Source organism: Sinocyclocheilus rhinocerous, unplaced genomic scaffold (genome assembly GCF_001515625.1).
Source record: "Sinocyclocheilus rhinocerous isolate Xijiao unplaced genomic scaffold, SAMN03320098_v1.1 scaffold70, whole genome shotgun sequence".
Taxonomy (NCBI): domain Eukaryota; kingdom Metazoa; phylum Chordata; class Actinopteri; order Cypriniformes; family Cyprinidae; genus Sinocyclocheilus; species Sinocyclocheilus rhinocerous.
This window is the reverse complement of record NW_015624555.1, coordinates 292,589-307,915: the sequence shown is the minus strand read 5'-3', so window position 1 is coordinate 307,915 and position 15,327 is coordinate 292,589. Positions and strand designations below refer to the sequence as shown.

General features: G+C 38.0%; 1 protein-coding gene across 1 annotated transcript in view; it reads right to left on the bottom strand.

Moving 5' to 3' along the window:
* The window catches only part of LOC107742425 (AF4/FMR2 family member 2-like), a 221,854-nt gene that overhangs the window by 62,381 nt on the left and 144,146 nt on the right, over positions 1-15,327 (bottom strand). Inside the window, exon 10 of the mRNA XM_016555376.1 lies at positions 2,365-2,416. Within this exon, the coding sequence (XP_016410862.1) occupies positions 2,365-2,416 (52 nt within the window). The remainder of the gene's footprint in view (positions 1-2,364; positions 2,417-15,327) is intronic.

Sequence of the window (15,327 nt, the reverse complement as noted above, 5' to 3'; positions counted from 1 at the left end):
AATGTGTAAGAACGCGAGAAAGAGAGCTCAGTCCAGTGTTCGCGTATATAAGAGGCGGCTTTTGTGCGTGCTTTGTGTGTATGTGTGTGTGCAGCACGAAAACAGCGTGCGAGTGCAGAAGTGAGTTCTATTTCGTCTTCTTGCAGTTGAATCTTTTGAAATCACAATTAATGCGCATAGAGAAATCGAGACACAGAATCGAAATGTAATTTTATAACAAGTAGGCTAATTTGATTCCTGACCTTCCGCATCTGATCTGATTACCGAAATTGGAATAGCTTTTCGATTCCCAAGCTTCCTACTAAATTATTTCATTCTTGCATGCAAAAAAACCTGTATAGTGACTATGGGGCTATGTAAAATATTTTTTGCAACTTACTAGGTTTATCATTTGTCATTTTTTTCCCGATAATGTCGATAATCATCTGTTGCCTGACTGTTGACATCGACATCGCGATACTTACGGGACATCGTCGATATACGATAATATCGTCATATCGCCCAGCCCTAATTCTGTCATCATTTACTCATTGGTAACCAAAACGATTTTGGGTTCCATTGACTTACATAGTTTTTTTTTTTTCCTGAATTACATTATGGTGAGTAAATGATGACAACATTTTCATTTTTGGGTGAACTAACCCTTTAAGTAATTTATTTGATGAGCTATTCGCAGGCCTTTATTAGCATTTTTATTTCAATTTAGGTGAAAAACAGGCCAGTTTTATGGTCAAATGTTATTTTATTTTCATTAAAATTTTTGTTATATGTATAACATATGTGGAAGTAGTATTTTGTGCTGTGGTATTTATTTTGTATTATGGGTTTAGAATCATCCCTGCAGGGCTTGGTTCATTTGTGAGATAATCTCATATCTTGCAATTTTTCTTATGCTACTTTACTTAAAGCGGTCAAGGGCCACTTATAAGTAGTAATAATAATAATAAGTATTATGATGTATTATAACTGTTGTTATGATTATTCATGAGTTGATATAACATATTATACGTTTTTTTATAATGCATTATTCATTCATTATAATGCCTTAAGAATACCCTTATAATGTATTATAAATACAGGCGTCATAGAAAGTGTTACCGAATGTTGCTTTGCTTGTTGGACTCAAACAGCTCAAACCCCATTATCTAGTGATCCATAACAAATTATGTCTTTTTGTACATCCATTTACTACTATCCTTTTAAATTTGAAGGTTGAGAAAAGACATTAGATAATTAAAAAGTAAAACTGAGACATAATTAACAGTCTTTGCTGTATTATATTCAAGTATTCAAGGACATAGTATGAGCATGTACTATTATTGAGTTGTTCAAATGCTGTGACTTTAATCAACTTCTAATAGATGATCTTTGACATTTTTGAATGAAAAAAAAAATCTTTTTTTTTGTTTTTGTCATTTTTCAAAAAATCCAGCCATTTTCTTTATTCTTTTCTAAATGAACAAGGCAACAGGAAATCTCCACATTAAGAGAATATTGTGGGTTCAATTCAACTTAATACATTGCCTTTGACACGCTCAAAGTTCACGTTACCGTGAGAAAATAATGCTGACTTGTGTCTCATTTTGTAGAAAAAAGTCTATAGACAACTGCTGTATATTTGCCCCATATGCATATGCCCACGAACCTGTTGAGCTTAATTTGTTATTTAATCTGAAATATGCCTTTTAATTTGTGTAGTTAATATGGTAAAATGGCCTAAAACCTCTGGTCTGTTGTAGGGCAAAGTGCTCCTCAAGCTGAAAGTGTTGCCAATTAATTAAGTAATACATGTAGGAGGTGAAATTTCAAGGATAATGCTCTCGTCTCCTTTTACATAAGGTATTTTATTATAATTTTTTTTATTTGATGTATTTAGGCCTTTAATGGCAATAAATATGGAGAAATTAAGACGTGGGTTTATGTGGCCACTTTGAGAAAGAGGCAAAAATATATATGACGCTACAACTCAGCTCTAGCTCTCTCACACACACACACACACACACACACACACACACACACACACACAGATATGTGTGTTTGTGTTAGGCATACGCCTTTAAGCAAACTTCATGTCTATATGTACAGTGTATATCACAATATCATTTTGTGATATATATCTTTAAAATTATTTATAAGACTTTAGACCCTAGCACGTGAGCACACAATGTCTTCAACTCAAATGAAATATATATATATATATATATATATATATACACAAAGTATACACACACAAGCTCATTATATTGATAATCCAGCGTTTGCTCAGGGTGAGACAAGCTCAAACAATATTTTGTCCTGAAATTCAACTATATTTTAGATAGTTCAGACTGTCCAAAGCTTGATCTGTCTGGCTGCATAATTTACCTGCTCATTGTCCTCTTCATCACTGCTGATTTTCAGGTCATCCTCAAGCATTCTGCAAAAATAAACACAACCAAGTTTTAATGACACATCAATCAAGTACTGTATATATATATATATATACATACATACATACATACATACATACAGACAGACAGACAGACAGACAGACAGACAGACAGACAGACAGACAGACAGAAAGACAGACAGACAGATAGATAGAAGCAGTGACATCATCCAGAGAGGCTGCTGACCCACATGTCTGTATCAACACACTTTCAAGGCCTGATTGCCAGCAGAACACTCCACAGCCATGAAATAAAGACAAACAGACGAATGTCCCCCTAAAACTCAAACAATAAAAGCCCTTTAAGAACAAAATGTGTTTATGCTTTAGTTTTCTATGACCTAAGCTGTCGTGCAGGACTGTAGATTGAGAAGGACTTTGAACAAAACTACCAGTCATTACCCTGGTAATATCTAACAGATGCTGAGAAAGACCTACGTAGGAAACCAGGTGCTGAAAGTGCACTGCTTTTAAAAGCACAGTTTCTGCTAACAGATGAGTTCCTGTACGTCTCTAGATCATACATTATCAAGAACATGATCTAGTTTGTAGATATAAAGCACAGTGAAACGCTTAGTACAGCAAAGAATAAACATGAGCAAAAACATAAAGAAAAGCATGACAAATAAAGGGAATAAGAGTTCTTCCCATGAACCAGCCTGATTGATTGTGGAAAGAAGGAAACTTAATTCACACTTCACAAACTTTCCAATAATCTTCAATAATTTGGGCAATTGTGAATAAAGGGATACTTCACCCAAAAATTTAATTTCGGTCACACTTTAGTTTGGGGACCAATTCTCACTATTAACTAACTATTAACTACAATTTTTGCCTCAAAACTCCTAATTTGCTGCTTATTAATAGTTAGTTTAAAAATTGTTACGTTTAGGTATATATATATATACATGTACAGGTAATATATATATACACGCACACACACAAACTTTCCATTAAGCTTCAATGATGTTTTGATCTGTCAAGTTATCTTTCATCACTACTGTATAAGTCTAGGCAAAACGATAATCAGATAAGCTGACTCACATGGGATGTCCGTGCTCTAACATGTTGTTCTCAGACATTGTGTGTTGACGGCACCATCCTAATGTACAGTAAATCTGTCCAGATGTAGGAGGTAGTTTAAAAGATAACCCGTTATGCAATAAACTATTCTATTGCCATGCCATTACTTTTCCCATCCACAGGTCCAGGGTTTATTCATAAATATGGAAGGTAATTTATTGGTGGAAAAGGACTTGGGGCACAAGATAAACAGATATAATGGCTAAAGCCTCAAATAGCTTTGACAGCAGCTTGAAAAAAAAAACTCCAAAACTCTTCCACTGCACATGATGGACGATGCCTGTTGCTAAACATGTTTCACTGTACAATAACAGCCCCATGGAGTAGATGGAAGGTGTTGTTCAGGATGTCGAAGCGCTTGAAACAGCCTTCATGATCAGGTCATTGATTCTTTTGGCTTTGCCTGCATTGATTTTGCTGCCTCAGTACATACTGTATAAAAGCACAGAAGTAGGTGGCTCTAGTTATAATATTCACAACAAAGTGATCTCACTCAAATACCTTTAATTGCTTAAAACACAGCAGAAAGCTTGGGAATTAGTCTAAATGAACAGCTGGTTGTAAAAGTGAAACCAAGCCCAAGAAAAACAAGTATCCAGAGACAACCTCTAAACTTTATAACTGTTAGCACATGAAAAGAGAGAAAAAAAAAAAGCTGGTGTGCTTTTTCTCAGTGTCACCACTCATTACCGTACAGCTTCAATGGGTTTGAAGGACCCAAAATGCTATGAACCAAATTTGTTCCAGAATTCTGGTGTACATTTCAGCCAAGTACTTAATTCTCCATTTTTCTGTTGTTTTCCCCCCACATAAACAATCTGTTCACATATTCATATTTCCACAGTTTGTTAGTAAGAAACCATTGGAGCTAAAAGTCATCAAAAAAGTTAATATACTCTGAGTTTAGGATAGAATTTAAAACCAACTCAAAACACAATTAAGCAACATATCAGACTCACAGTGAGATTAAAAACAATGTGTTAAGCTGACAAATGATAAATGGTTATCTAAAAGACAGTGCCCCATTTAAAAGAAGACAACTAAATAAAAAAAAAGGACTGGAAACAGGGATTAAAACTCTGAAGGTGTAATTTCAGACCACGGTCAGATTGGTCTGTCTTTGTCACCGTTCTCGGCTTCAATAATATTCAGGCAGAGCGGACAGATGTTTTGGAGGGCAGAGCAGACACTCTGTAGAGAGCGGGTCATGTAGTTTGCAGAAGCAGACTTGTGCCACATCACTGCTGGGCTCTGAACTCTGGGGTCTCATAGGTCGGCTCTGGGCTGTATGCCAGCTATGCTCCTAATTGTGAGAGTGGAACACTCGCTGGTCATTACTAAAATTTGGCGTGTTGCGCAGAGGGATCCTGCAAATTGTGAGGCACCTGCTACTTGTCTCCATAGCTGCCTGCCAGCTACCTGATTCCAGGGAGAATCACGTACATTGACATAAATGCCAATTATGATCACAAAAGCCTTGTAGCGATTTTCAGTTAAATTCCAACTTTGTGTAAAGCACATTTAACAATAATTTCAAAAACTTAAAGGTGGGGTAAGTGATTTCTGGTGGCCAATGTTGATATTTCAAATCACCAAAACAAACACGCCCTTACCCCAAAAGGGTCTCGCCCCTATTTTGATAGCTCCGCCCCACACATATGTACACAACCCAGGCAACGATTATGGTGGAATCTGCTGTGCCAGCTGGCCGAGGGTATGATGTCATCAATAAGTGAAAGCAATGTGTGTTACTATGGTAATACAGGTTAAATGTGTTTAGTTTTTTAACGTGAATGGTTTAGCTCCGTATGAAACAAAGCAACCTCGGCGTCCGATCGCAGGCCTTCCCGCACCTTGAATTCTCTCCAGCACTGGAAAGCTGAACCGATATTTACACGGGTCCTACTTCTTGCCTTATCGTAAGCCTTCTTTTGTCCCGCAGACGTTTTCTTTTTTGTTTTTTATCTGCCATCTCAATCTTTCTAGCATTGCTCAGCTCGGCTAATGTCCATCCTGTGCACTGAACGCTCTCTCCTCCCCATCATGAGTAGACACGCCCCTTACTGCTGATTGGCTACAAGTTTGTTTTGGTACTCGGCCCGACTCAGTTTTCTAAAGCGTTTTTGAAAAAATACATACCCCGCCTTCAAGGTCTAGATACCAGTGAACAACAACAAGGTGACAGTGGCAGTAAAGATCTCCCTGAGAATAAAAAACCTCTTGTACCTTTACAGTTATTTCAGGCATCACTCAAGAAATTTCAAGGATGTATTGGGTTTTAAGTCCAGTAAATTATTATTCGTTTTTTGGTCTACGTACCTCATTTGGACTTGTTTGAAGGTGAGGTGAGTTCCTGACTGTTCTTCAATTATTAAGTCCAGTAGAATAAAAGTATTTGAGAAAACTGCCCTTGGCCAAATACAACAGTCACAAACATGTTTGCTAGCATTTTTTTGCCTGACTCTTCTGCAATAACTCCAAGGTAATTAGGGATCTTGTGGGTAACTTTGTTTCTGTCTGGTTGCTTATAACTTCTGATATTGAGACCTGAAGACTTATAAAGTCTTTCACATCCATTGCCATCCAAATATAGAGAAGACTGAGGTGTTTGGGGTTATCATCTTGCTGAAAGGACACGGAATGACCAAGTTTTCACTATGTTGATCAGGGATGGTTAGTCCAAACCCTGGAGGGCCACTGTCCTGCAGAGTTTAGCTCCAATCCAAATTAAACACACCCGAACCTGCTAATCAAGATCTTCAGGATTACTAAAATCTTCCAGGCAAATCTGTTGGGAGCCAAATTCTGCAGGACACTGGGTCTCTAGGAGCAGGGCTGGACACCCCATATATTGATGGATCAGGATGCTTCTGAAATGGACAGTAATTGGCCATACTGGTTGTGAGCTGTTCAACTGTCCACACATCACAATTCTGCTTCATTCCAATATGGGTTGGACCAATATGGGTGAAATATAGATTGATCAGTCCACCAGACCAACTTTCACTCTTCAGACGTCTTTTGTGTTCACTCATGTAAGTCTGTCTCTATGATGCATGCTAAACAACTTTGCACAGCCAGTTAAGGTCAAACATGAATTTGTTCTGATTTTTGGACTGCCTCAAACTATTAGATTATCTATTTGGTGTCACAGCAAAGACAAAGCCGCGCAGTTGTCTTGCAGTAGGTCAGGATTGGTCAAAATTATTCCTTGTTTTGTAAACATTGGCATACACTAGTTTTGCCCAGATTTGTTCCACAATTTGTCGGGATGTGTCAAAACTAGTTGCTGAAAGTCAGAACCTGTCTGCAGTTTTTTTGTCAGTCTGACCAGTTGACCAAATTCATAGCAAATCTTGTAGTGTATGATTGGCACATACTCTGATATTTATGCTTCAGACTATGATTTCACTCAGTAGGAGGGTATCAAATCATGTGTAACATCTTCAGCCAATGCATGTGATATAACTAAAATATACAGGTGCACTCAAGAATATCTAGTTTACATTCTAGTGACACAAAGAAAACTCTAGTAGATCTTTCGAAGTTTCCTTGCCAGAAACCTTTGCAAATCCAGCAACAAGTTCTTCCTTAAAATCCATCCAAAACAGTTTCAGGCAGAAGAGTACCTACACCTTTGACTTGTGGGGTTATAACAAATCCATGCCCTGACCTTCCTCTGGACACCGTGACATCATTCATCAGGACAGCTTGTCACTTAAATACAGTGTACTGATCCAGTTCTCCTGGTCCAGACTTTGCCATTTCACTGAGTCACACACCTCTGTAATAACCCCTCACTCCCCCCGATTCTCCACACCCTCCCCATAACTACTATTATTAGACGTGTCTCTGGTTATTTTTTTACAGCGACCACCGTAGGTGCCAAATTGCCATTTAAGAGTGTCCCTCTGGGTTCTCTTGTCTTGTTGTTGTTTGATGGTGACAGGCTACTTTGTTAAGGAGAGCTTTCCCTTAGCCCACTTAGCTTAGCGCTTTGACAGCTCCACAATAGAAGCCTTTTCTCCAGCGAGCTGGCAGGCAACCAGATGTGGGGGAGGAGGGGAAGCACTCTCGAGAGGAATCGTGTGTGCGGGTAATGACAGGGTGGGCGACTGTCACCCTCGTACTCCGTGTCAACATCGGCACGCTTGAATTAATATTTCGAGGTGAACAGGGAGCGGGGTTCTGATCTAGCAGAGTTAAGAGCATATATGTATGAATATTGCTAACAGAGGGCAATAAATGTAAGTTTATGACAGGGTTTTATATTGAGTTTGAGGGTAGTATAGCTCTTAATAGAACAATAAACAAAATCTCTCCCCTTACACGAACAATGACCCCTATCTGTTAGCTTTACGGCGCGGCACCTTGTTTAAAGTGAGAAACTGTTAATTCACTGAGGGTGAAGCACAAAAAGGGGGATTTCTTCTTGACATTCCCACATGCTCCAGCAAATATGCTTTTCCTTACGAGGCCTGATAGAAAACGTTTCCATCACTTCCTGAGGGTCCCAGAGGAACCTGCTCCTGGTTAAGCTGTTTACTGTAGCCCCTTTGATAATGAATCCAGGCCTTAAAAAAAAAAAAAAATCCACACCGAGTCACCATTTCAATCACAGGCAAGTACATGAAAATGCATTTTCACTTGCTCGGCAGTAAATAAACACATTATGTTTTTTTCTGGGAACACGAGAGCATGCCAGCACTGCCCTGAGACTCAGCAGCGCTCCAGTTCTGTCAACACCACACATATCTCAAAAGCAACTCAAGAGAGTAGGTCCCAAACTCTGCTACTGCTACCCAACTGACACATACATCCACGTCAGGCTTCACTTACAAAATGTACTATGGTAATACCATTACCATAATACCAATCCTCATCCTCCAACCCTGTAATCCTCCAAACAAAATGTCAACCCAACATCAATAAACCATCGGACAGAGAATGTGTCTGATTGGCTTAAAAAGTACAGGCCACGCCCCCAACTATTTTTGCCATTTACACAACTTTCTTTCGATTTCTCAAGACACCTATTTTAATGATATCTGTCAGGTAGTATGGGCATAAATAAATAAATAAATAAATTCCATATTAAACTTTTTCTAAACCTGCACCCAAGGTAAAAGTATTGTATGAAAATAATAAAAATAATAATTACTAAACAGATGACTCAGAATTAATTACAGGTATTACTGCCATCTTGGCTGCTGAGATTAAACTGGAAATAAATAAATAAATAAATAAATAACAGTTGGGGGTGGAAAAGCACACATAGCAGTGGGAAGTGCAAAGGCAACACCCCTCTCTCCTCCCGTTGTCCACCCTAGGAAAACTTTGATTAAGGAGCCCCTGATGGACGAGTGCTCTGGAGGGCTGCTTCCACCTCCAGCCTGTCCCATTCATCCTCACACAACCTCCCCTGTTCTGTCTCACTCTGTCCAGCGGGTTATTTACCTTGGCCTGGAGCCACTTCCTACTCAGATTCAGAGCTGACCGGAGTGTCACATCAAGAGTCTATGTTAATGTTTGTGATGAAGAAGCACCTCCCCCCACCTCGCATCTGGGTTCCCTCTCTTTTCTCCCCCCCCCCCCACCTCACGTCTGGGTTCCCTCTCTTTTCTCCTCAAGAGCAGGGATTCTGTTGTCTGTGTTTATCTACACCGCTGAGGGAATGTCACTCTTTCAGAAGTGCTGTCTAAAAGGGATAAAAGAAACTCCTTGCATGCCGTGAATTCAAATGTATGCTTGGACATGAAGACATCAGGAGTACTTTATACGTAGGGGATGCTTACAATGCTTTGTTCAAACCTGTTAACTATGTCACATCATCAATAATAATAGATATCTTTTCTTAAGTAACACTGTGTGGCCATCCCAGAGGAACACTGCATTGCTCAAAAATAGTTCTTCCACAGTTCACTTAGATTGACTGTTTTAATTATTCATTCTCAATTAGCTCTGAAGGGCTTCTTATTTATGTTTTATTTAAATTTCGACTATATGTCAGATGTTTGTGAAATAGACATAAATCTGAAAATCAAAAATCAACATCGACAAATGAGATGTTGTACATTTAGGTTTTGTTAATGTTTTTGAAAGAAGCCTCTTATACTCACCAAGGCTGGATTTATTTGATAAAAAATACAGTAAAACAGCAATAATGTGAAATACTATTACAATTTAAAAGAACTATTTTAATATATTTTAAAATGTAATTTATTCCTGTGATCAAAGCTAAATTTTCAGCATCATTACTCCAGTTTTAAATATCGCATGATCCTTCAGAAATCATTCCAATATGCTGATTTGCTGTACAGAAAACATTTCTTATCATCAATGTTGAAAACAGTTGTGCTGCCTCATTTTTATAGAAACCGTGATACAGTTTTGTATCAGGATTTCTGGATAAATAGAAAGTTTAAAAGAACAGTGTTTATTAGAAATTATTGATTATTGCCTTTATTTCCAGTGTTGGCCAGTTTAATGCACATTTACTCAATAAAAGTATAGTTACTGACTACAGACATTTGAACCGTAGTGTATTATTGAGATCTTCCTTGTGATTTTCTCTCCTATGAAATGGTTTAAAATTAGTCCATCCTCTTCTTTGTTTGAGAATGTTTGTCACAATGCTGTTTGAACTGTTAATGCAGATCTGGATGTTGGCGAAAGCTGTCTGATGAACCTCTGACTTTGAGGCTGCAGCAGTTCAGAGCATCTTAGCATCATTGAAAAGCATCTGCATCCATTTCCATCACGTAGAGAGCACTTACCGCTCTCCTCTGCCCTTCCTTCTGATGACTAATTAAGCCTAATCAATTACAATTTGATGACTCCCTGAGTTGACTTCATGTGAGATGAATGCTGTATAATGTGCCTGTTTAATGAAGGAGTAATCAGACTGGCTTTTGTGTACTGTATGACAATCAGCTGAATGAAAACTCTCTCTAAATACAGATATAAAATATCTCACTGCACAGAATCTGGCTCTGAAATGGCATTAAAGGGGCCATGAACTGCCTTTTTATTATTTTGTACTGTTCTCTGAGGTCTACTTATAATGTTATCAAAATTTTACATCAAAAAACATCATAATTTAGAAGTAATACGCTATTTTCTGTCCTGTTTTGACCCCCTCATCACAATGCTCTGTTTGAATAGGTGTGGTGGATTGTAGATTGCTATGATTGGCAAACAGTTGTGTATGTTTGACAGTATACAGACGCTGCTGTGATAAAAACGCATAAGAACTCAGTATATTAAACGATCTGCAATAACAAGCAAAGCGATAGCGACCACATAATAAAAACAGTTACTCACAAAATCCTGGTGGGCGGGGCTAAACAGGCAGTGATGTAGAAGCAGGCGTTGATCTTCTTCTGCGGAGGCGGGATTTAGCCACACTATTACATCATAAAGTGGCACATTCCACAAGCTGTCGTTTTGGCAGACTGGCTTCAATATAGGCTGTTTTTAGACTAATGAGAAAGTTTTGAGTTCTGAATCTTACAGGATGCTTTTATATAGTGCAACGACTTCTTCAGAATCAGAATCAGAATCAGAATGAGCTTTATTGCCAGGTATGTTCACGGGAGAGATTGGCTTTATTAAAGTCCCCGAGAATGATTAAAACAGAGTCCGGGTGTTGTTGTTCTGTCTCTGTGATCAGATCTGCGAGTTTCTGTAAAGCTGAGCTCACGTGCGCTTGCGGAGGAATGTACACACTTACGAGAATGAACGAGCAAAACTCCCGCGGCGAATAGACCGGCTTACAGTTAATGAAGAACTGTTATCAATGGCATTTTAATTTCATAGTTCATGAGCCCTTTAAAGAGATAGTTCACCGAACAATGAAAATGCTGTCATCTTTTACTCACCCTTCACTTGTTCCAAATGGGTATGAGTTTCTGTTAAACACAAAATAATATATTTTGAAGAATGTTGGTAACTGGTGTGGAATGTGGAAAACAGTTGCTGGTAACCATTGACTTAGTGTGGGAAAAAAACACTATGGAAGTCAATGGTTACCATCAACAGTTTGGTTACCAACATTCTTCAAAATATTGTGTGTGTGTGTGTGTGTAGTATATCAGGTGAATTTTATATCTATATATCAGTGTATCAGTGTATGAAAGTGCAGGATATTTCTGGCTCAATGCATGGGGAAAAAATCAATTTGAGAAAACTTCCTGTAAAGACATGTATTGTAACTTAAATCTACAGAGCAAATAGATAAAGTGCAATAAAATAAACACTTGAATTCTGCATGTTTTCTTTCCACTAGTCTGAAAGAAGTCAAGTTATAAAAGCGAAATAGCCTAAAATCTCAAAATTGACCAGTGCATGAAAAAAAAAACATTGGCTTTGCCTGTGGTGTGTTGCCTTAAGGGAATGTGCTGGTCAAAATAAAACACATAGATACTCATAAATCCAATATTCCACAGTGGTACATAACACCATAATAATATCCTGAAGGAGAACGTGTGAGCGGAGCAACATCCCAGAGAATATCTAATCTACAAGTAGAGGCTATCCTTGGCTTGCGGCCCCGTCTGTGTTTGACACTAGCCCATATTCTCTGGTGTGCTCTCACAGACTGTGGGAAAAGCACCAGTTGAGTGTGACTAATATCAGGCTCCAAGTAAATTACACCACTGATCACCGGCACTCGCAAGGAGGTTACAAAATGGCCGATCCGTCGAGGAAAAGTGCCGTTTTACGACTCCTCACCACGGTAAACTTCAAATTAAAGCCCCTGTACTATCCGCCTAATGGATGATTGTGGCCCAAGTGGGAGATATTCAAGTGCTAAAGGTTTATAAGATGGCATATCTGATTCCTCCATGTTAGTCTTGAGGTATCGGTGAGGTAGAGCGAGGAACATTACTGCCTGAGGTTATGGGACTTGAAGAGTTAACAACACTTACCGAAAAGTGTTACATAATGTCAACATCTAGAACCAATTAACCAACATTATAAAGCCCACTTGAGGATCCATAAGTGGATGTAATTTAAAGAGACAGTTCACCCAAAAATAAAACGTGTCATCATTCACTCACCCTCAAGTTGTTCCAAACATGTATGCGTTTCTTTCTTCTGCTGAACACAAAAGAAGATATTTTGAAGAATGTTGTTAACCAAACAGTATAGAATACTCTCTCTCTCTCTTCCTTCGGCTGGTTCCCTTTTTATCAGGGGTCGCCACAGCGGAGTGATCCGCACAAAACAGTATAGAATACTATATAATACTATACTATGAAATACTATTGAAGACAATTGGGACCAGCAACTGTTTGGTTACCAACAATCTATGGAAGTCAACAGTTTCTGGTCCCCATTTACTTCCATAGAATGTGAGTAACCAAACAGTTACTGGTCCCCATTGACCTCCATAGTATGAAATATTACAGACTTTAATGGGGACAAGCAACTGTTTGGTTACCAATGTTCTATGGAAGTCAACAGTTTCTGGTCCCCATTTACTTACATAGAATGTAAGTAACCAAACAGCTACTGGTCTTCATTGACCTCCTTAGAATGAAATACTACGGAAGTCAATGGGGACCAGCAACTGTTTGGTTACCAACATTCTATGGAAGTCAGCAGGTTGCTGGTTCTCATTTTGTTCTGTAGAATGTTGGTAACCAAACAGTGGCTGGTCCCCATTGACCTCAATACTATGAAATACTATGGAAGTCAATAGGGACCAGCAATTGTTTGGTTACCCACATTCTTCAAAATAACTTATTTTGTGTTCAGCAGAAGAAAGAAACTCATACAGGTTTGGAATGACATAAGGATGAGTAAATGATTCAGTGAATAATTTTTAGGTGAACTATCCCTTTAAGTCCTGTCAATTAAATACATTTTGATTGAAAAAGTCTCATTCATGATCGTGTTGAATTAAAGCATCTCACTTTACCCATGGCGCATAGGCAACAGGATGGTTCTCGCTTTCGTTGTCCCCCCTTGACATTCAGCAATGCAAAGACTGCTCAATATCATATAACATTTCTGTCAGCATGATATTTCCTGATATTCATTTCTGCCTTCACTACAATTCAAACATTCAGCCTAAGTTCATGCGCTCAGCTCTCGAGGACAAAGCCAGTATTGACAGACATGTTCTTACCCTGAAGGCTGCATCCCTAAACATTTGGACTGGTTAAATAATTTAAGACCTTTCAAATATCTGTCACATAATTGAGAGGAATACAGGAGGAGTGATTCTGAGCAGGAGCAAAGGAATAATGGAGCAGTGTAAGAAGACAGTGGAATATGTGAAAGGTAATGCAGTAAACAAGAAAAGTGGCTCAAGGCTTGCGCTGGGTCTTGGGAATGAAGAGAAAATGACATATCAGAGACTGGGGCCAGATCAGCAGATAACTGCATCCTTTAAGTGGCTTCTACGAGTAAACAATGCAGCATTCCTCCAGCTATTGTTTGCAGTATCACCCCATCGCTGCCTCTCCAAACTGACACACACACACACACGTTTGACTTTGTCATATCTGTTTAGAAACAAGCTTTTGAAGAGGTTCTAACACATTTTGGCACCACTTAAGTTCAATATGTTTTTGCTTTTCATAGGAAATTTACATATAAATTTTGCCGCTGATAAGAAGCAAAGAATTAACACAAGGTTGTTGTTTTTCTTCTTCTTTTTTTAACCCTATGTTTAGTTTGAATAAAATCACTCATGAGATTAAAGCATCTGTGTCTTAGCACTCTTACACTGGTAAGTCAGGACACAAAAAGTGAAAATGGCTTTCAGTCAAGAAAATTAAGGATACACATCTGTAAAATATATGACATTTATAGCAACAACTGCCAAGTTTCCATCCACTTTTTTCTCTGTTCTGCAATCGCTCATATAAATGCTAAATACTATGTTAGAAGATGAGAAAAGTGTGGAATTACAAGGGGAAGAGTCAGACAGTCAGAAGAGTCGCAAGAAATCAGATAACGTCATAAATATTGAATGGAAAAAAAAGAAAACATTCTGCAGATTCTGTTTCACTGTAAATTGAATTATATTAAGGCTTGTTAAATTGGCAAACAATGCTTTGCTTTAATTATAAACCTCACTAAACCCCTAAATACACAGATGATATTTGTTTTGATTTATGCTAATAAGCAAATTAACTTATATAGATAAGTTATAACAAAGATATATTCATTGAAATCAAGTCTTCATATCTGATGCCATTTACCTTCTCAAGTAATTTCATTTTGATTTTAAGAATTAATCCTCAAAAATCACTGTATTATATGTTGGCTAATTTTTATATTTACAAAAATAACGTTTATTAAATATCCAATAAATCTCCAAGCTCTTTGTTTGATAATCAAAGTTCCTTTAAGCAGTACAATTTACCAGCATGAACAACAGAAGTGTTTTTCTATGAACAGGAATAATGCAATTATACATGTTCCACTTAAGATGCCTGAACAAAACAACAGGCAAAACTGATACTGCACAACAAAAATGCATAAAATGTATGATGAAAATGTTAAGCACTCTGTTAAGTAGTTTAAAGTAAAATCGGTGTCCTCTTCAATCAATGCCACATTGAAGACATTTAATAAAGTGTAGTTAAAACCCTCATCCGTCCCTCGGGTCATTTTGACCCAAAACTCATTTTTAAAGATTTTTTAAAAATCGAGCGTTGATCGTTATGTTATGAGACTTTTTTTTACTTTTGTCACACTTGAACCGGGAATACAGGGAAAAAAAATTTGAGTGAATTCGAGCAGTTTAAGTGGGTGCTATAAAAAAGTATCAAAAGTGTCCCTCGCGGGTCATTTTGACC